Genomic DNA, 21,618 nt, shown 5'->3' with positions numbered 1-21,618 from the left:
GCTACGGTTGTCCCAATGCGAAATAAACGGACACGGACAAATGGCGAGCATCAATGGGTGTAACTTGACATCAAGAAACGCCTATATCAGTAAACGCCCCTAATTGCATCTGCAATTACACCCTTCACCCTCACATGTTGGGCTGTCCAGGCTGGATAGCTGCAGGCAGAGCGCATCGATACATTTTCAGCGTACACTGCCGTGCAGTTGCAGCGTCATTGTGCAAACTGTTTGAATGAAGTTCGGTGTAGCTACTAGCTAGCTAGATAAACATATCGTAGCCAACTACACCCGACAGCGAATTCGTGCCCCGGTGACTGGAGTTTGAGATTAGCAAACAAAACTGCCTAAAAGATGACCGTGTTTACAGGTAAGCTAATGCTATAAAGTAACCACTTACAATGATGACCCGTTTTCTGAACTATTTATACACGTGTTTCAGTGATCACTATTGGACCGCTATCTAGCAAGCTAACTAGCTAAAGTGTTAGCTAGTCATCATAGGCCGTAAAGTAAATCAGTGGAGTCACCAACTAGCGAGCAGCCCGACAAAAATGACAGAATCGAGTGTTCTCTCTGATTTAAGAAAATATGACATGCCAAATGAACTATCTAGTTAAGTAACCTAGATACTTGTTGGTGTTGTTGACAACTAGTTAAGTAATGTCTAACTAGCTAGCTACTTAGCTGTATGTTATGCTAACGGCACTAGTTAACTTCCTGCAGTCACGTCAATATTTAGCTAGCTAGCCTGCTAACTGTTAAGCTAGCCAGAAAATGAACTGTCTTACACTGTACGCAAAGAGCCTAACGTTACTGTATGAAAAATTGTGCTGCAACGTTACATCTGGCCCAAATAAACTAGCTAAGTAGCCAGTCTAACCGCTAAATTAGTGTGTTTTTGTCATTATTTTGCTAACTAACTTGCTAGCTAGGTAGCTAACGTTAGTTAGCCATCGAATTTAGGTAGCATGTTACTTAAGTCATTTTACTATCTCTTTTATGCAATCTTCCTAGTCAGCACAGTAGTAGCCGTAGTTTTTCACTTGCTTCTAGCTAACAGGTGATCAAGACTTAATAACCAAAACATTCGACTCTTATTTAAAGCCATCCTCTGCAGCACAGGTTATCACTATAAAAGATGATTGTGCTGTGTCATTCATGACAAGACACGATGCATCAGAGATGCCTTCCACTCCCTGCTGGTTAGTAATAACAAATACCTGTGTTTGTTAATTTTTTTCTTCTTCCCCTCAGTGAATGTGAAATGGGGAAAAGAGAAGTTTGATGCAATAGAGCTGAACACAGAAGAACCTCCCATGGTCTTCAAGGCTCAGCTCTTCGCCTTGACCGGGGTACAACCAGAGAGACAGAAGGTTATGGTCAAGGGAGGCACACTTAAGGTAAAGTTGTGTCATTTTAGTTAATCAATGAATGTCATCACTTGGACCATGGATGATCAATACATTATTTCCAAAGATACCTAATCATTTGTATGTCTTTTTTAGGACGATGACTGGGGAAACATAAAATTAAAGAATGTAAGTATAGCCTAAGAATTGTCATGTTACTTCTGTCAATATTGTGGAAAGTAGACCGATATATTGGCACATTTCATTGTAATTTAGTGGACCTGTTTTGGGGTAGTGTTACTTAAGATTATCAAGCCTAATGCTGCAGGGTGATCTATTTTCTTCTTTGATTACCATCACCAGATATCCTATGGTATAGAATGTGACATGCGATACTCTTCCTCCTCTCTCCACCCTCTCTCCGTCATTCCCCCTCCACCCTCCTCTGGCCTAGGGGATGACTCTGTTGATGATGGGCTCAGCGGAGGCCCTGCCCGAGGAGCCTGCAGTCAGGCCCATGTTTGTAGAGGACATGACTGAGGACCAGCTGGCCTCAGCTGTGAGTTAATGTTTACTCGTTGGATGTCTGTTTGTTTAAAGGGAATGGATGCTGGCTGGGTTTGCCAGCGCAGGCAGTCAGAGAAACTAACCCCATTTTGCTTGTTGTCTGTATAGATGGAGATGCCTTGTGGACTAACCAACCTGGGAAACACCTGCTATATGAACGCTACAGTGCAGTGTCTTCGCTCCGTGCCAGAGCTCAAAGGAGCCCTCAGAAGGTGGGCTCATGATTTTTGCATTAATGCCACTCTGTGATGATGCAAGCAACTTGTCAATGATCTAATCTATAGTGATGATGCAATATGATTCTTATTAATTTGATATCTGTATACAGCTGACAATTATATAGGGGGCGGCAGCGAAGCCTAGTGGTTAGAGCATTGGACTAGTAACCGAAAGGTTGCAAGTTCGAATCCCCGAGCTGACAAGGTATAAATCTGTCATTCTGCCCCTGAATAAGGCAGTTATCCCACTGTTCCTAGGCTGTCATTGAAAATAAGAATTTGTTCTTAACTGACTTGCCTAGTTAAATAAAGGTAAAATAAAAACATAAATATCACATGTATTGTTTGTCTTAGAAGATAAGGCTTTCAGGCTCTTCAACATGATATAGTCTTGTCTCGTTTTGATTGCTACCTTGCAGGTGACTAGGGTGTGCCTATAAGGTTAGACAATAGACTGTTTTTGTTCTTAGATGTGTTTTATGGCTTTGATCTTATTTTTGAGCCCTCTGTCTCCCCCTACAGGTACGCAGGTGCTCTGGGGTCCTCAGGTGCCAACGCATCATCCCAGTACATCACAGCAGGTCAGTGCCTGGCATTTGTATCTGTTGTATTTTTTGTTTCTTTGGGTCTCTGCCAGTGTAGACGTGGTAATGGTATGACTCAGTGAGTCGTAGCCATAGAGATCCTATTCAATTACTAAGTATTCTAATTCCTAATTCTATGGTCAGAGCACAGTGCTGCCAATACCAGCATTGTGTGGTGTACTATAAACTGTAGGTGGCTTTGGGTGTTGGGTCAGCTAAATGTCCATGTTATAACTGTTAAAAAAAACGTTTATTTCCTTCCTCAGCCCTCCGTGACCTCTACGAGACCATGGATGAAACTTCCTCCAGCATACCCCCAATCATCCTGCTGCAGTTCCTGCACATGGCTTTCCCCCAGTTCGCTGAGAAGGGAGACCAGGGACAGTACCTTCAGCAGGTGAGACCAGGGCCCCTGGCTTGCACCAGTCACTCACTCATCACCAGAAGATGCTGCTTTGCTAATACTGCTTGGTACTACTCTGTAACACACATCTAGACTGAACCAAATTGATTGCTCAGTTTCAAGTAGCCCTAGAGGACATTTGAATAATTGTGCATACAGAATGTGGTCTGAAGAGTGGAAATGGGCTTCATTAATTAATGTCTCTCCCTCTCTAGGATGCCAACGAGTGCTGGTTGCAGATGATGCGGGTTCTCCAGCAGAAGTTGGAGCCACAAGACCCAGACGCTCCCATGGAGGTATGTGTATAAACAAGTATGTAAGCTGTCATGGTAGCTATAGATGTGGATGTCTGTCCTAACTTTCCCTTTTTCTGTCTGTCATAGACTGACACTGAGAGTGGAGCTGCTGCTGTCGCTTCCAAGAAGAACTTCATCGACCAGTATTTTGGAGTGGAGTATGAAACCACGTATCCTTACAGTCTGAACGCCTGACCAATTGAATTTGAGATGAGCGTATGATCTATTAGGGAAAGGAATATGGCTTCCAGGGTTTTTATTGGATGGGGCAGGTGGCCTGGCAACATTTTATTGGCCCCCATCTTGGCAGTGTAGAGACATTTTTCCATTTCTAAGCCAATTTCCTGCAATTCTACAAATTTCTCCATGGAGCCGAGATACATTTTTGCAGTTTTAAAGCACATTTTCTGCAATTCTATGCATTTTGCCATGGCTAATCAATTCTCCCTGACTGTCTAGCTTTAATTTTTGTGATTGTTATTTATTATATATATATATATATATATAGGTCCATTATTGTTTATAATATAAACTTTGAGAAATAACAATCACAAAAATTAAAGCTAGACAGTCAGGGAGAATTGACCCGGGGGAAAAAAACCGCTTAGCGACCCGCTTAAGGATTTGAATGGCAGAAAAATCCCTGGCTTCCACATTTGTATATTATTTCAACAAACCTTTTGCTCTCTCCTCCCAAGAATGGGGAGGCAGGTAGCTTAGTGGTTAGAGCGTTGGACAAGTAACTGAAAGGTTGCAAGATTGAATCCCTGAGCTGACAAGGTAAAAATCTGTTGTTCTGCCCCTGAACAAGGCAGTTAACTCATTGTTCCTAGGCCATCATTGAAAATAAGAATTTGTTCTTAACTGACTTGCCTAGTTAAATAAAGTTTAAATAAAATTTAAAAATCCCAGAGTGGTGTCCTTCCTGTCTGGCAACTATGTTAGGAAGGACACTTGTCTTGAGTCTCCTATTTCTGTTTCTTTCTTAAAGATATGCTTAACTTTGGAGAGTACCAAGTTTTTATTTTTAGAATTTTTTAAACCCTTGGAAACTGTGCGGTGCCGTTTTTTCCCACATTTTTCCCGCTCTTTGCCATTTGAGTGACAGCTAGCAAGCTACACACACAGCAGAGTGAGAGGTAGCAATGATGTGTTGCACATATGTGATGTAGTACGCAATTTCTGTTGACCACTTTTCATGAGCTACTTTCAGAACTACTGGCTAAAAAGTATACAAAGTAGTAGAGAATCTCTTTAACCCCTGTTCTCAGTATGAAATGTACAGAGTCTGAAGATGAGGAGCCAGCTAAAGGTAAAGAGAGCCAGCTTCAACTCAGCTGTTTCATCAACCAGGAGGTCAAATACCTGGCCACCGGGCTCAGGCTGGTGAGTAGTACCACAGCAACACACACAGGAACATGCACAGGAACACATGGACGCATACATACAAATGCACAGAAACACACAGGTGCACACACAGACCATGATGTTTCGAAGGTGGTCTGTCACCATGGCAACACTGATCTAATCCCATCATGTCCCGCTGTTTCCTTCTCCAGAGACTGCAGGAAGAAATCACCAAGCTGTCCCCGTCTTTGCAAAGAAATGCCCTGTACATAAAATCTGTAAGTTTGTAGTTTGGGCTGGGCCGTAAGATTTTTATAAACTAGTGAGAGCTTGTGAAATGTGTTTTATTGTTATGTTGTTTTAGTTGGTTGGTTAAGGTGTTCACTTGATCTCCCTTCCTTCATCTAGTCTAAAGTCAGACGCCTCCCTGCCTATCTGACCATTCAGATGGTTCGCTTTTTCTACAAAGAGAAGGAGTCTGTCAATGCCAAAGTCTTAAAGGTAGGTCTTCTGATGTTTTAGGAATGTCCACCTAATTGATGGGATTATCATCAGAATACTGTTGTAAATGGATGAAAGAATATTGTCCTGATGCTTTTTTTCCCTTATTGACTTAATTCTCCAGGATGTTAAGTTCCCGCTGATGCTGGATGTGTATGAGCTCTGTACCTCTGAGCTGCAAGAGAAGATGGTGGCAGTCAGGTCAAAGTTCAAGGAGATTGAGGACAAGAAGCTGGAGAAACAGTCACAGAAGGTAAAAATATATATTTATTTGTGTACTGTCTCTACTGCAATTCAGCTTTGAACTGCAAATTTATACTCTAGAAAATAAACCCAAACCTCCGAGAAATATATTTCCGTGTTGTCCTCTGACCAAACAAAGCAACTCGGTGTGAACGAACGTCTCAAACGACATGCGTGTAGTCCGTGTAGCTTACATTTTCTCTTTGTGCATGAAGCAGGTGGAGAAGAAAGTGGGAGACAAACCGAAAGAAGTCAAATATGAGCCCTTTTCATTCGATGACGGTTGGTTACTTTACATCATATGGTTTTGTGGCATACCTTTACAAACTAAGAATCATTCAGTCATGTGAGGGATAGGTTGTTAAACTAATTTTTAAGGGATATGTTTCTAAGCATGTGTCTGTCTATTCCCTGCAGACCTGGGCTCCAACAACAGCGGTTACTACAACCTGCAGGCAGTGCTGACACACCAGGGCCGATCCAGCTCCTCCGGACACTACGTCGGCTGGGTCAAGAGGAAAGAAGGTAACCTCCATAGCATTAAGAAAAGTCTTCACAGTGCAATCAATGTGATGAATAGATACGTCAACCTACTGCTTAAATGGGTAGTTCACCTCAACGGAGGATGTGGGATACACGTACCCAGAGATTTTAGGCGAACTATCCCTTTAAACTAAGGTTCATATGACGTTGCCAAGTAGCGGCCAGATGAACTGCTGATATTGCAGATGAGCACGATGCGCACAAGTGCCCTTCGCTCTGCTGAAACGTGATAGCTGCGGGACCAAAACAGTGGAAGTTTACCCTCATGCTTCGCTCTCTTAGTTGTGGAAATCGGCCTGATTGTTTACCTTGTAAACAAACTACTATATTCATTGATTTTTATTTTTTATCAAGGTACAGATGAATGACTTTTCAATACATCCATGTTTTGCCATTACAGACGAGTGGGTGAAGTTTGATGACGACAAGGTGAGTGTGGTGTCTCCAGAGGATATACTGAGGCTGTCCGGTGGAGGAGACTGGCATATAGCCTACGTCCTACTGTACGGACCCCGACGACTGGAAATACTTGAAGAGGAGAAACAGTAATCAACCTAATGGAATAAAACAAATCTAACCAACAAATGCCATTTCCAAGCACTGTCTACCCTGCATAGATGTGCAATAAATTCTGGGTGTCTTTATAAAGTAACTTCTTGACACAGATGTTTGTAAAGCCATCCTATATCAACATGAGTGGAGGAAGGTTTTAAATGGTTTATTATTGAGCCAGGCAATCTCTGAACTGGATTATTGAGCGGTTGAGGTTCTAGTTCTGCAGTTTCATTGTTTTATACACATTGTATATTTTTTAAATCCTTGAACAAGGTGCTCATGTCATAACTAATCAGCTGTACATAGTCTTTGGCCAAGTTATCTAATCTGGTTCAGGTGTCTTGTACCTTTAATTCAAATGTATTGCAGACCTCCCCTATCACCTACAGTGCCCACTATTCAAACCATAATGAATTCTTACACCCCCTTGCATCTCTTTTGGAAACAAAACTGTCTTGCACATTGCTTTCGTCATTGTGATTTGTCGTCATACGAGCGGTTCAATACCTAATACAGTGTGACTATAATGCTTCTCTCTCATACATGCAGTCATTATGGTGAAAATAAACTTATACCAAACCATGTTCTGATTAAATGACTCACTTTTATCCATCTAAATGCCCTGCCCATACAATGTTTTCATTGTCCTGTGAGGGATCAGCGCTAAATGAATATAGCTTCTGGTCAAAGTTGAGTGTTTATTTAAAGATTCTACGGAGGACGAAATTACAGTCATGTCTAAGCAAGGCCTTAATCTATGTCTCGTTGAGGATCTCTGCGATCTTGGGGAAGCCAGCAGCATTGAGCGCTGGAACCAGGCTCTCGACAGTGGCCTGTGTCCCCTCACGGTCCTGCCAGGCCACCAGCAGCAGCTTGGCCTGCATGTCCACGTCCTTGCTGTCTGTCTCAATCTCCCGGATCTCCGCTGCTTTTATCTCCAGCTGGCCAGCCAGGGTCTTCCATTGGGAACCCAGCTTGGCTGCTATGTCATCCATCTGCTGGTTAGACACCAGTTTGGTCTGCATGCTCAGACCTTGGGGCACACAAAAGGGATGTAATCGGGGGGGGGTAATCTGCAGTCCAACTGGAGCTTTGATTTTACAACTACATATCTAGAACTCACTGTCGTTGCTCTCTTTGAGAAGCGTGTCACCGTTGTCTTCATAGTCTTCCTCTCCTGTCTTTATCTCCTCAGACGGGAGGTCCTTCTGTGATGACAGGGCAAAGGGGATCCAATCCATCAAGAGAGTTTAGGACATCTCAATGACACACTCCTTGTGTCCTCTGACCTCACATGAGTATGAAATTGAGATTCTCCCATGGTGGACACCCTATGCTCCCAAAGGGAGCCTTGTGTAATTCATAAACATTTTCAGCACCCATAGTTCCAGCCAGACCAGACAACTCACCGGCAGCTCCTTGGCCAGTTTGATGACCATGCTCTCCAGGTAGTCAGCCAGGCTCTTGAACTGCTGGTTGGTGGGCTGGAAGAAGTGGGGACTCCTCCTAGACAACAGACGCAGGGCTCGCCAGCCATAGTTTGAGTTACGCACCACCCTACAGGACAGGGGGCGTGGAGCTGAGTGGATAATATTGAACCAGAACACTTCACACAGCAGGATCTTTCTTGACACCATTGGACAGGTCTTAGGATAGACAATCAACAGTTAGTGTACAAAACATTAGGAACACCTTCCTAACATTGAGTTGCACCCCCTCAGAATCGCCTCAATTCATTGAGGCATGGACTCTACAAGTATCAAAAGCGCTCCACAGGGATGCTGGCCCATGTTGACTCCAATGCTTCCCAGAGTTGTGTCAAGTTGGCTAGATGTCCTTTGGGTGGTGGACCATTCTTCATACACACAGGAAACTGTTGAGCGTGAAAAACCCAGCTGTGTTGCAGTTATTGACACACTCACACTGGTGTGCCTGGCACCTACTACCATACCCTGTTCAAAGGCACTTCAAATCTTTTGTCTTGCACATTTACCCTCAATGGCTCACATACACGATTAAGAATCCTTTAACATGTCTCCTCCCCTTCATCTACACTGATTGAAATGGATTTAACAGTTGACATCAATATGGGATCATAGCTTTCACCTGGTCAGTCTCATGGAAAGAGCAGGTGTTCCTAATGTTTTGTACACTGTGTATACACGTACTTGTACTCGTCTTCCACCATGTTGGCTGGGTCAGCCTGTTCAATGGCCTCTTCAAAAAACTCCTCCAGAGTAGGCATGAATTCCCTGTGTACAAGAAGTTAAATATTTTCTACAACCAAATCTCTATGTAAATGGCAAGTTATAGAAGGGTCCATACCAATGTTCAGTCCATTTTTTTCCAGCACTGAGCACATTTCTGGTCTGCTGAGCACAAACTTCCAACGTTGGGAAAATTCGGTACAACTTCCAGCATGCGTTTACTGTCAACACTGAGGCTGTAACCGTAAGTTACAGTTTCAGACAGTGTTCAAGTAGGCTGCTGTGGTTTTTAGAGCATTTGTTCATGTCTTTTCTGAGTCCCCTTACCGTATGAGTATGAGCAAGTGAATCGCTGTTTGCGGTAAGTTTCTCAAAAACAAGTCAAGTCGCAAAGAAAGTGTCTGGACCCTTGTATAATATGTCATTTACATATATTTTTTACATTTGGTTGTACAAAGCGAAATTCTCCTTTAATGTTATACACCAAAAACGTATAGGTAGGTAAGCGGGCTATGTAACTTTGACCAGCTGCGCCACTGCTGTAAAACCACTCACCTGCTAACTGACTGGCAAGCTGCCATATTGTTATGGTTCAGATTCCACAGTCTCGTGAGTTCATCACTGCAAGAAAACAAAAACGAGTTTTGACAAAGCCAAATACAAGGGAAGCTGTGTCACTCGTCCCCCATATTGGCAACATGCTATGTCTCCCCATTTTCATTAGGCTCCAATGTGAGGGCTAGACATTGTAAATAATCCTACTGGCATACCTCAACTTTCCTAAACCAACTATGGTTTTGGGGAACACATTACTATTCTGTCCCAGTTATCATTGCCATACAGAGTTCGGATATGGACAAAATGTCCAATTCACACATGCGTATAATACAGGGGCGGCAGGCTAGTGGCTAGATCGAATCCCACAGCTGACAAGGTAAAAATCTGTCAGTTAATCCACTGTTCCGCCAGGCACCGATGACGTGAATATCAATTGAGGTAGCCCCCCCGATTCAGAGGGGTTGGGTTAAATGCGGAAGACATTCAGTTGTACAACTGACTAGGTACCCCCCCTTTCCCTACAGACTTGAATCTTTGATATTCTTTCTGTAATGAAAAACGCTATAGAAGTTGAATAAATTATTATTGTACATTATAAGCACCCACCAAATTATTATTATTGTTAGGATTGATACTTACTTCCCCATGAAGACCTTCCTGTCAGGGCCTTTACCTAGGAAGTCTTCTGGAGCTTGTCTCTTCCTCATGGGTCTCTTGGGTTTGTCATCTACTGGTCTGGGGGGTGGGGCATTTGCATTATTCTTGATTATAACACTTTACAGTACCTTCAGAAAGCATTCATACCCCTTGACTTATTCCACATGTTGTGTTACAGCCTGAATTCAAAATAAAATATTTTTTTCTTCTCACACACATTACCCCATAATGAAATGTCTTATTTAAACAAGTATTCACACCCCTTAGTCAATAGTTCATAGAAGCACCTTTGGCAGCAATTGCAGCTGAGTCTTTTTGGGTAAGTCTCGAAGAGCTTTCCACGCCTGGATTGTGCAACATTTGCCCATTTTTCTTTTCAAAATTCTCAGCTACTCAGGAACATTCACTGTCTTCTTGGTAAGCAACTTCTGTAGATTTGGCCTTGTGTTTTAGGTTATTGTCCTGCTGAAAGGTGAATTCATCTCCCAGTGTCTGGTGGAAAGCAGACAACCAGATTTTCTGAGGATTTTTCCTGTGCTTAGCTCCATTCCATTTCTTCTTTTATCCTGAAAAACTACCCAGTCCTTAATGATTACAAACATTCCCATAACATGATGCAGCGCCCACTCTGCTTGAAAATATGGAGTGGTACTCAGTTATGTGTTGTATTGGATTTGCCCCAAACATAACACTTTGTATTTAGGACAAAAAGTGAATTGCTTTGACACATTTTCTGCAGTATTACTTTAGTGCCTTGTTGCAGACAGGATGCACATTTTCACATTGTCAATTAGGTTAATATTGTGGATAACTACAATGTTGTTGATCCATCCTCCGTTTTTTCCTATCACAGCCATTAAACTTTTAACTGTTTTAAAGTCACCATTGGGGCTCCTGAGTGGAACAGCATCGCAGTGCTAGAGATATCACTACAGACCCCGGTTCGATCCCGGGCTGTATCACAACCGGCTGTGATCAGGAGTCCTATAGGGCAGCACACAATTGGCCCAGCGTCATCCGGGTTGGCCGGGGTAGGCCGTCATTGTAAAATAAGAATTTGTTCTTAACTGACTTTCCTAGTTAAATAAAGTTAATTAAGTTAATTAAAAATCCCAGAGTGGTGTCCTTCCTGTCTGGCAACTATGTTAGGAAGGACACCTATATCTTTGTAGTGACTGGGTGTATTGATACAGCAGCCAAAGTGTAATTAATAACTTCACCAAGCTCAAAGGGAGATTCAATGTGAGCATTTAAAAAAAAAAATTACCAATAGGTGCCGTTCTTTGTGAGGCATTTGAAAACCTCCCTGGTCTTTGTGGTTGAATCCGTGTTTCAAATTCACTCCTCGATTGAGGGAACTTACAGATAATTGTATGCATGTGTGGGGGACAGATGAGGTAGTCATTCAAAAATCATGTTAAACACTTATTGCACACACAATGAGTCCATGCAACTTGTGACTTGTTAAAGCACATTTTTACTCCTGAACTTATTTGGCTTGCCATAACAAAAGGGGTTGAATACTAATTGACTCAAGACATTTCAGCTTTTCATTTTTTATTAATTTGTAAACATTTCTAAAAACATCATCCCACTTTGACATTATGGGGTATTGTGTGTAGGCCAGTGACAACCTCAACTTAGTCCATTTAAAATTCAGGCTGTAACACAACAAAACGTGAAAAAGGTCAAGGGGTGTGAATATCTTCTGAAGGCACTGTATATACAGTATCATTCAAAAGTTTGGACACACCTACTCATTCAAGTTATATATATATATATATATATATATACACACACACACACACATACACACATACATATTCTAAATTGTAGAATAATAGTGAAGACATCAGAACTAGGAAATAACACATATGGAATCATGTAAGTATATATATATTTTATATTTGATATTCTTCAAAGTAGCCACTCTTTGCCTTGATGACAGCTTTGCACACTCTTGGCATTCTCTCAACCAGCTTCATGAGCTAGTCACCTGGAATGCTTTTCCAACAGTCTTGAAGGAGTTCCCACATATACTGAGCACTTGTTGGCTGCTTTTCCTACACTCTGCAGTCCAACTCATCCAAAACCATCTCAATTGGATTGAGGTTGGGTGATTGTGGAGGCCAGGTCATCTGATGCAGCGCTCCATCACTCTCCTTCTTGGTCAAACAGCCCTTACACAGCCTGGAGATGTGTTTAGGGTCATTATCCTGTTGAAAAAAATTATAGTCCCACTAAGCGCAAACCAGATGGGATGGCATATCGCTGCAGAATGCTGTGGTAGCCATGCTGGTTAAGTGTGACTTGAATTCCAAATAAATCACTGACCGTGTCACCAGCAAAGCACCCCCACACCTCCTCCATGCTTCACGGTGGGAACCACACTTGCGGAGATCATCCCTTCACCTACTCTGCGTCTCACAAAGACATGGTGGTTGGAACCAAAAATCTCAAATTTGGACTCATCAGACCAAAGGACATATTTCCACTGGTCTAATGGCCAATGCTCGTGTTTCTTGGCCCGAGTAAGTCTATTCTTATTATTGGTGTCCTTTAGTACTGGTTTCTTCACAGCAATTTGACCATGAAGGCCTGATTCACCCAGTTTCCTCTGAACAGTTGATGTTGAGATGTGTCTGTTACTTTAATTCTGTGAAGCATTTATTTGGGCTACAATTTGAGATGCAGTTAATTGCAGATTTCTGAGGCTGGTTTTAACTGGGTTTTCCTTTCCTGTGGTGGTCCTCATGAGAGCCAGTTTCATCATAGCGCTTGATAGTTTTTGCGACCGCACTTGAAGAAACTTTCAAAGTTATTGAAATGTTCCAGATTAAGACCTGAAGGTCAGTCAAAGTAATGATGGATTGTCGTTTCTCTTTGCTTATTTTAGCTGTTTTTGCCATAATATGGACTTGGTCTTTTATCAAATTGGGCTATCTTTCTGTATCCCAACCCTACCTTGTCACAACACAACTGATTGGCTCAAACGCATTAAAAAGGAAAGAAATTCCACAAACTTTTACCAAGGCACACCTGTTAATTGAAATGCATTCCAGGTGACTACCTCATGAAGCTGGTTGAGAGAATGCCAAGAGTGTGCAAAGCTGTCATCAAGGAAAAGGATGGCTACTTTTAAACAAATCAAAAAATATTAAAGATTCTTAACACTTTTTTGGTTTACAACATGATTCCATATGTGTTATGTCATAGTTTTGATGTCTTCACTATTCTTCTACAATGTAGAAAAAAATAGTAAAAATAAAGAAAAACCCTGGAATGAGTATGTGTGTCAACTCTTGACTGGTAATGTATATTCCTCACTTTAATGAATGATATACATTTTCGATTTGGACTTTGTCTTGATAATACTATTTTCATAAGTATAGGATCATAAACATGAGGTTGTTGAATTCTGCTGCTATACCTTTCCTTCACAAAGCTTGGGCATCCTTCATTTTTCCACGAGTTCCAGTTCTCCTCTGTGTTTAGGACATGCTGTCAAAATATGAGAGGGGACTTTTCAATGTCATCAATAACCTTTACCCTGTGAACCTTGACTTGTAATACAGCAGGCTATACAGTACCATTCAAACGTTTGGACACAGCTACTCATTTGAGGGTTGTTCTTTCTTAATATTTTTTTCTACAATGTCGAATAACAGCGAAGACGTCAAAACTACGAAATAACACATGAATCATGTAGTAACCAAAAAAGTGTTAAACAAATCAAAATATATTTTATATTTGAGATTCTTCAAATAGCCACCCTTTGCCTTGATGACAGCTTTGAACTCTGTTGGCATTCTCTCAACCAGCTTAATGAGGTAGTCACCTGGAATCCATTTCAATTAAACAGGTGTGCCTTGTTAAAAATGTAATTAATGCGTTTGAGCCAATCAGTTGTTGTGACAAGGTAGGGGTGGTAAACAGAAGATAGCCCTATTCGGTAAAAGACCAAGTCCATATTATGGCAAGAAGCTCAAAAAAGCAAAGAGAAATGACAGTCCCTCATTACTTTAAGACATGAAGGTCAGTCAATCTGGAACATTTCAATAACTTTGAAAGTTTCTTCAAGTGCAGTCGCAAAAATCATCAAGCGCTATGATGAAACTGGCTCTCATGAGGACCGCCACAGGAAAGGAAAACCCAGTTACTTCTGCTGCAGAGGATAAGTTCATTAGAGTTACCAACCTCAGAAATTGCAGCCCAAATAAATGCTTCAGAATTCAGGTAACAGACACATCTCAACATCAACTGTTCAGAGGAGACGGCGTGAATCAGGCCTTTCTGGTCAAATTGCTGCTAAGAAACCACTACTAAAGGACACCAATAAGAAGAGACTTGCTTGGGCCAAGAAACACGAGCAATGGACATTAGACCAGTGGAAATATTTCCTTTGGTCTGATGAGTCCAAATTCTATATATTTGGTTCCAACCTCCGTATCTTTGTGAGACGCAGAGTAGGTGAACAGATGATCTCTGCATGTATGATTCCCTAAGGGAAGCATAGAGGTGGTGGTGTGATGGTGCTTTGCTGGTGACACTGTCTATGATTTATTTAGAATTCAAGGGACACTTAACCAGCATGGCTACCACAGCATTCTGCAGTGATACACCATCCCATCTGGTTTGCGCTTAGTGGGACTATCATTTGTTTTTCAACAGGACAATGACCCAACACACCTCCAGGCTGTGTAAGTGCTATTTGACCAAGGAGAGTGATGGAGTGCTGCATCAGATGACCTGGCCTCCACAATCACTCAACCCATTTGAGATGGTTTGGGATAAGTTGGACCGGAGAGTGAACGAAAAGCAGCCAACAAGTGCTCAGCATATGTGGGAACTCCTTCAAAACTGTTGGAAAAGCATTCCTCATGAAGCTGGTTGAGAGGTTGGCAAAAGTGTGCAAAGCTGTCATCAAGGCAAATGGTGGCTACTTTGAAGAATCAAAAATATATACTGCTCAAAAAAATAAAGGGAACACTTAAACAACACATCCTAGATCTGAATGAAAGAAATAATCTTATTAAATACTTTTTTCTTTACATAGTTGAATGTGCTGACAACAAAATCACACAAAAATAATCAACGGAAATCCAATTTATCAACCCATGGATGTCTGGATTTGGAGTCACACTCAAAATTAAAGTGGAAAACCACACTACAGGCTGATCCAACTTTGATGTAATGTCCTTAAAACAAGTCAAAATGAGGCTCAGTAGTGTGTGTGGCCTCCACGTGCCTGTATGACCTCCCTACAACGCCTGGGCATGCTCCTGATGAGGTGGCGGATGGTCTCCTGAGGGATCTCCTCCTAGACCAAAGCATCCGCCAACTCCTGGACAGTCTGTGGTGCAACGTGGCGTTGGTGGATGGAGCGAGACATGATGTCCCAGATGTGCTCAATTGGATTCAGGTCTGGGGAACGGGCGGGCCAGTCCATAGCATCAATGCCTTCCTCTTGCAGGAACTGCTGACACACTCCAGCCACATGAGGTCTAGCATTGTCTTGCATTAGGAGGAACCCAGGGCCAACCGCACCAGCATATGGTCTCACAAGGGGTCTGAGGATCTCATCTCGGTACCTAATGGCAGTCAGGCTACCTCTGGCGAGCACATGGAGGGCTGTGCGGCCCCCCAAAGAAATGCCACCCCACACCATGACTGACCCACCGCCAAACCGGTCATGCTGAAGGATGTTGCAGGCAGCAGAACGTTCTCCACGGCATCTCCAGACTCTGTCACGTATGTCACGTGCTCAGTGTGAACCTGCTTTCATCTGTGAAGAGCACAGGGCGCCAGTGGCGAATTTGCCAATCTTGGTGTTCTCTGGCAAATGCCAAACGTCCTGCACGGTGTTGGGCTGTAAGCACAACCCCCACCTGTGGACGTCGGGCCCTCATACCACCCTCATGGAGTCTGTTTCTGACCGTTTGAGCAGACACATGCACATTTTGTGGCCTGCTGGAGGTCATTTTGCAGGGCTCTGGCAGTGCTTCTCCTGCTCCTCCTTGCACAAAGGCGGAGGTAGCGGTCCTGCTGCTGGATTGTTGCCCTCCTACGGCCTCCTCCACGTCTCCTGATGTACTGGCCTGTCTCCTGGTAGCGCCTCCATGTTCTGGACACTATGCTGACAGACAGAGCAAACCTTCTTGCCACAGCTCGCATTGATGTGCCATCCTGGATGAGCTGCACTACCTGAGCCACTTGTGTGGGTTGTAGAGTCCGTCTCATGCTACCACTAGAGTGAAAGCACCGCCAGCATTCAAAAGTGACCAAAACATCAGCCAGGAAGCATAGGAACTGAGAAGTGGTCTGTGGTCCCCACCTGCAGAACCACTCCTTTATTGGGGGTGTCTTGCTAATTGCCTATAATTTCTACCTGTTGTCTATATTCCATTTGCACAACAGCATGTGAAATGTATTGTCAATCAGTGTTGCTTCTTAAGTGGACAGTTTGATTTCACAGAAGTGTGATTGACTTGGAGTTACATTGTGTTGTTTAAGCGTTCCCTTTATTTTTTTGAGCAGTGTATTTTGATTTGTTTAACACTTTTTTGGTTACTACATGATTCCATGTGTTATTTCATAGTTGATGTCTTCACTATTATTCTTTAATGTAGAAAATAGAAAAATAAAGAAAAACCCTTGAATGAGTAGGTGTGTCCAAACTTTTGAACTAAAACATGTGAACTTGCAGGAACTACACAGACTTACAGAATATTGAGACTATTCTTACCTCGACCATGGTGGCAAACTTGTCTCCATCCGGTGGGATCTCTCTGAGCAGCTACAGGGAACAAGTTAGACAGGTGATAAAAAACAGCAATATCTGAATATACAATAAACACATGTATCATACAAAAGAGCCCGAGTGACATTTAAAATGTTTACTCAGTGAAAATGTACAGCTGAATACATACATTCAATACAGTGCAGTGTCCACGTATAACCTTAGTTCTAAGACCCTCTCTTCCACAAAGATGTACTTCAGTACTTTTCCCTATCACCCAGGATTTCTCCGTGCATATCAATAAGAATTATTATCAGTCAGCAGAGGCCTTGCGTTATTGGGAGCACACATTCCTACAGTTCACTAAATAATTACACTTCTAATACACAAAGCTTGAACCTAACACTACTTTCAATCTCTAAGGATATAAAAACAATCTATTCATACTAAGAGGATAATTATATAAAACAGTAAAGATAGAAAACAGTAATTTACAATCTATCAGATGAAACACACACACACCTGGTACACAACTTTGGTGGTCTCCTCCATCCATGAACACTGATCATCATTCAGGATACAACTGGAGCTGCAGCAACAGGACAAGAGTTGGTAGTGAAGAGACCAACAGCAGTCAAATCACAATATCAATTCACTGTTACACCTTTTACTGCTAAATTGAATCAGACTACATTCAACCTGACATAGGGTATGATGGTGTGGGATGGGGGGCATCTTCTTGGGCCACCTCACCTTTTGAACTTGACCTGTCCCTTGAGGTACTGAAACAGGATAAGGTACTGCAGGAGGATGTGTCGTCTGAAGTTACTGTCACTGAGCTGCAGGTCCATCAACTAGAGAGGCAAAGACAGAGACTGTCATTGTATTTGAAGGGATCCATTTGAGAAAGGCGAGGTATAGACTTCCTAATCTCAATCACATAATGAGTAGTTACTTGGGATGTAAGGTGATTTGAAGAACAGTAACTCTGTGCAGTCTTACTGCAATGTAGTCAATCTCTATTCTGTTCTATTCTTAATTGATGGAAGAAGTTGAGATGTCACCTTCTCACTGGTGAGGAACTTGGCAAAGTAAACGTGGTCTCCTCCTGCCGTCCTTTGCTCTTCCAGCTTCCTTTTAGAAGCCTGCATGTCGTCCAGCTTGAAGCTTCTAAACACTGCCAGCGTCTCGTCTGAATACTACAGACAACATACAGAACATTTCTATTAACTCAAACAACTTTTCAGTGTCTTCTCACAGAAACAAACAGCCAGCACCTGTCTGGATACTTCACAGGACATACAGAATAGTAACAGTTTTGAACAAGACATTTTTTAAAGCAAAGTGTCATACTTTTAGTAGATGTCCATAGATGGGTCATGTCAGATAAGAAATGTCACAAAGCTATTTTGGGAGGGAAAGAGTGAGGGCAGAAAAGTCACCTTGAGGAAAGTCATCCAGGAAAACTTCTCATAACACTGAACAGGGTTTCTGAAGTAGTCCTGCAGAGTCCAGAACTTTCTGTATAGGTTGTAGTCGATAGGGATGGAACTACAAACAGGGAGCAATTTTATAGATGACAACTTGTTTTAGCAAGCTGCAATCAAACTTACAAGACTTGCCAGCATAGGGATCTGTGCAACAACTATGTTGATGAAAAACCACTGATGATTCCAAGTATTGTGATAGATGGAACAAGAACTCATGTTGCTTACCATGGAGCAGGTGCACTAGGTTCCTCATCTCCCATCTCCCCCTCCTCCACTTCCATCCCATCCTCCTCCTCTGTGGGCTGTAGAAGATAACTCAGAACAGAGGTAGAGAGAGAGTGGTAATTCATTGTTAAGCACATTCAACAGCACACACATCATTCAACTGCCTACTCAATATACAGTATCTGTAATCCTTAGAAAAGGCCTTACCTTCTGGCCAAGAGTGCTCTCTAGCTCATTTTTGTTGAACACTGTGATGTTGTCGAGATTAAACTGGCTCTGCAGGTTCAGACCTGAAACACACAAAGGAACACAATAGTGGCCACAAGTCCACATCCATGATAAAACATTAATGACGTCAGTTCCTAGCTCCATGTAACCCTCTCACCTGATTTCTCAGACAGGGGAAAGAGACGAGCCAGGAACAGCTGGATCCGTCCACAGAAGACTGTGTTCTGAGACTTGGACAACCTCCTCAAAAGATCTGCAGGGTAAGAAGATGGGGTTTAGTGATGGAATATCTGCACAAATCAAGAGAACAACAAACAGGGCCGGCAAGTAGCCTAGACGTTAGAGAGGCGAGCCAGCAACCAGAGGGTTGCCAGTTCGAATCCCGGGTCCTACAGGAAACATCTGCCAGAAAGTGATCTTAATGTGTGCCTTTATCCTCACCATTACACATCCTTAACAAGTAGTTTTTCCCAGCAGTGTAAAAGGAGTTCTGAAAGTGAGAGAGGAGAAAATTATATTGGTGGCATTTCCTCAATAACTAAAAGGAAAGATCTTCTATAAGAAACCTGTCATCAAGTAAACATTGACAGTTACTCAAAGATCACAGAGAAACAGACTAAGCTACTTACAGACTTCCAGGTGGAGACATTCTCTTCAACAAAGGAGAAGACCTTATCACACTGGTACAGAGGAAGACAGTCCAGAACATCTCCCAACAGTAGGAAAGGAGTGGTGGCGGAGCAGATACCTGCATGGACAAGTGAATTTACTACACTTTTCTACACAATTACTACATAATTTGCTGTCTGGCGTGTATATCGATGAAATACTGAAGAGGTAAAACAGAGGTAGATGTAGCGATGTTATGCCCTGACGTTCAGCCTGCCGCTTACCTTCAGTAACTCCATCAATGCTGAAATAGATGAGAGACAGAAAGTCATCGACGAGTGCTTTCTTTTCCACCTGTAAAAGAAAAGGAGAGAAAGGGAGAATGTTGCCCGACTCTTGGTGAAGCATATTGAGGATAAGCAAGACCATGTACTAGCAGTATACTTCGACAGATTTTTCACCTCGTCGGCTCGGATTTTCGAACCAGCGACCTCGCTAACCACTAGTTGGCAGGTAGCCCTTGAGCAAGGCATTTAACCCTAAATTTGCTCTAGGGGCACCGTACTACCATGGTTTACCCTGTAAAACAACACAATTCACTGCACCTATCAGGTGTATGTGACAACAAAACAAAACACACACATATACACATACATACACATATATATATATATATATACACACACATACATATAAATATACTAAACAAAAATATAAATGCAACATGCAATAATTTCAAAGACTTTACTGAGTTACACAGTTCATAGAAGGAAATCAGTCAATTGAAATAAACGAATTAGGCCATAATCTATGGATTTCAAATGACTGCCAGAGGCACAGCCATGTCTGGGCACAGGCCCACCGACTGGGGAGCCAGGCCCATCCAATCAGAATGAGTTTTTCCCCAGAAAAGGGCTTTATTACAGACAGAAATACTCCTCAGCACCTCCACTCCTCACACTATCCCACAGGTGAAGAAGACGGATGTGGAGGTCCTGGGCTGGCATGGTTACACGTGGTCTGCAGTTGTGAGGCCGGTTGGAAGTACTGCCAAATTTTCTAAAACGACGTTAGAGGCGAAATTAACATTAAGATATTAACATTAAATTCTCTGGCAACAGCTCTGTTAGACATTCCTGCAGTCAGCATGACAATTGTGTGCTCCCTCAAGACTTGAGACATCTGTGGCATGGCGTTGTGTGACAAAACCCCACATTTAATAGTGGCCTTTTATTGTCCCCAGCACAAGGTGCACCTGTGTAATGATCATGGTGTTTAAATCAGCTTCTTGATAAACCACACCTGTCAATTGGATGGATTATCTTGGCAAGGGAGAAATGCTCATTAACAGGGATGTAAACAAAATTGTGCACAAAATTTGAGAAAAATTGGCTTTTGTGTGTATTGAACATTTCTGGGATATTTTACTTCAGCTCATGAAAAATGGGACCAACACTTCACATATACATATCTAAAACAAATTACACATACACTACATTTCTTTAAACTTACAATCTCCTCCTCCAGGACTTGCCTCAGAGCTTGGTCAAGGGTGGTCTTCTTCTCTGTCTCACTGTGAAGAGAGAAGCAGGCTGACAATGTCAGTGGTGATGTGGACAGAGGCATAGCCTAGAGATAATAGAATGTTAACAGCTAACGTTAGCTATGTAACGTCATTCACTCACTTTCCAGTGATCTGGTTGAATGCGTTTATCAAAGGTTTGCTGGTTTTGTTGACCAACGCACTCCTGGTTGAGGCCTGGGTGAGAGTTATAACAATTGAACAAATAATAAAAGCTTAGTATTTTCTTGGGACTATCGTTACACGTTAACCTGCTAACGTTATTAAGCTAGCTAGCTAACGTGTCTAATAAATATGACTTGGCTTGCAAAGGTATTGTAAGCGTTTCTACAAAGATGTGATAAACAATTTGAATCATGCATAGAATAGAATCTGAAATACTCCGTATTGAAGACAAGTTCTTACTGTAAATATATCTTTTGCATCGTTGAAATTGAATAAAATCAGTACAGACATCTTTCCTCTTCAACAATAAACGTGACCCCGACTAAAGTTGTATATCCGGTTCAAATCAGGCGCAATCAGGATACCAACATTGTAAGCCTTAAGGCATGGTTCAGAAAGTCATGTTTATAATTTGTAACATGAATACGGATAATCTTCTGCCCTAGTGGTATTTTGATTTTGTTTACAAGGAACATCAGAGCCACAGGTTCCTATCGTCAACATTAGAGTAAAACTTACTGTTCAACTAGGCCTATGCCAAATCAAATG

At 42.2% G+C, this 21,618-nt stretch overlaps 2 protein-coding genes across 4 annotated transcripts; one reads left to right on the top strand and one right to left on the bottom strand.

Annotated features, from left to right (window-relative positions):
- Positions 1-111: 111 nt before the first annotated feature.
- Positions 112-7,193, top strand: LOC106569325 (ubiquitin carboxyl-terminal hydrolase 14). Of its 2 annotated transcripts, none has more exons than XM_014140563.2 (16): positions 112-370; positions 1,258-1,403; positions 1,509-1,541; positions 1,807-1,911; positions 2,028-2,131; positions 2,660-2,718; positions 2,988-3,118; positions 3,340-3,420; positions 3,508-3,590; positions 4,692-4,806; positions 4,980-5,045; positions 5,176-5,268; positions 5,393-5,521; positions 5,730-5,793; positions 5,929-6,036; positions 6,455-7,193. In XM_014140563.2, the coding sequence occupies exons 1-16, from the start codon at positions 355-357 to the stop codon at positions 6,601-6,603; spliced, it is 1,482 nt and encodes a 493-aa protein (XP_013996038.1). In that variant the 5' UTR covers positions 112-354; the 3' UTR covers positions 6,604-7,193. The 2 variants fall into 2 exon arrangements, with proteins under 2 accessions (XP_013996038.1, XP_013996037.1); XM_014140562.2 differs by having other exon boundaries at positions 5,727-5,793.
- A 100-nt stretch (positions 7,194-7,293) lies between these two features.
- On the bottom strand, positions 7,294-21,618 carry LOC106569323 (THO complex subunit 1). Of its 2 annotated transcripts, none has more exons than XR_001320478.2 (21): positions 21,310-21,618; positions 21,008-21,081; positions 20,835-20,895; positions 19,607-19,676; positions 19,343-19,461; positions 19,155-19,203; positions 18,871-18,966; positions 18,693-18,775; positions 18,486-18,562; positions 18,213-18,321; positions 17,835-17,969; positions 17,524-17,624; positions 17,293-17,359; positions 16,777-16,827; positions 13,462-13,532; positions 10,014-10,109; positions 9,372-9,437; positions 8,778-8,861; positions 8,019-8,255; positions 7,733-7,817; positions 7,294-7,642 (listed from the first exon to the last, which is right to left on the bottom strand). XR_001320478.2 is itself a non-coding variant. In XM_014140560.2 (21 exons), the coding sequence occupies exons 1-21, from the start codon at positions 21,358-21,360 to the stop codon at positions 7,365-7,367; spliced, it is 1,971 nt and encodes a 656-aa protein (XP_013996035.1). In that variant the 5' UTR covers positions 21,361-21,610; the 3' UTR covers positions 7,294-7,364. The 2 variants fall into 2 exon arrangements, 1 of the variants encoding a protein (XP_013996035.1); XM_014140560.2 differs by having other exon boundaries at positions 8,019-8,166; positions 21,310-21,610.

The sequence above is a fragment of the Salmo salar genome, chromosome ssa14, assembly GCF_905237065.1.
Source record: "Salmo salar chromosome ssa14, Ssal_v3.1, whole genome shotgun sequence".
NCBI classification, from domain to species: Eukaryota; Metazoa; Chordata; class Actinopteri; order Salmoniformes; family Salmonidae; genus Salmo; species Salmo salar.
The sequence above is the reverse complement of the archived record's forward strand: the minus strand, read 5'-3'. Positions and strand labels throughout refer to the sequence as shown.

Excerpts from the sequence above, each read along its gene's own strand:
- LOC106569323 (XM_014140560.2), bottom strand. The coding sequence starts at position 21,360 with ATGTCTGTACTGATTTTATTCAATTTCAACGATGCAAAAGATATATTT. Across the intron at positions 21,082-21,309 it reads ATGCAAAAGATATATTTACA|GCCTCAACCAGGAGTGCGTT; the intron begins GTAAGAACTTGT and ends ACTCTCACCCAG. Across the intron at positions 17,625-17,834 it reads AGTTCCTCACCAGTGAGAAG|TTGATGGACCTGCAGCTCAG; the intron begins GTGACATCTCAA and ends TTGCCTCTCTAG.
- LOC106569325 (XM_014140562.2), top strand. Across the intron at positions 1,542-1,806 it reads GAAACATAAAATTAAAGAAT|GGGATGACTCTGTTGATGAT; the intron begins GTAAGTATAGCC and ends CCTCTGGCCTAG. Across the intron at positions 3,421-3,507 it reads ACCCAGACGCTCCCATGGAG|ACTGACACTGAGAGTGGAGC; the intron begins GTATGTGTATAA and ends TGTCTGTCATAG.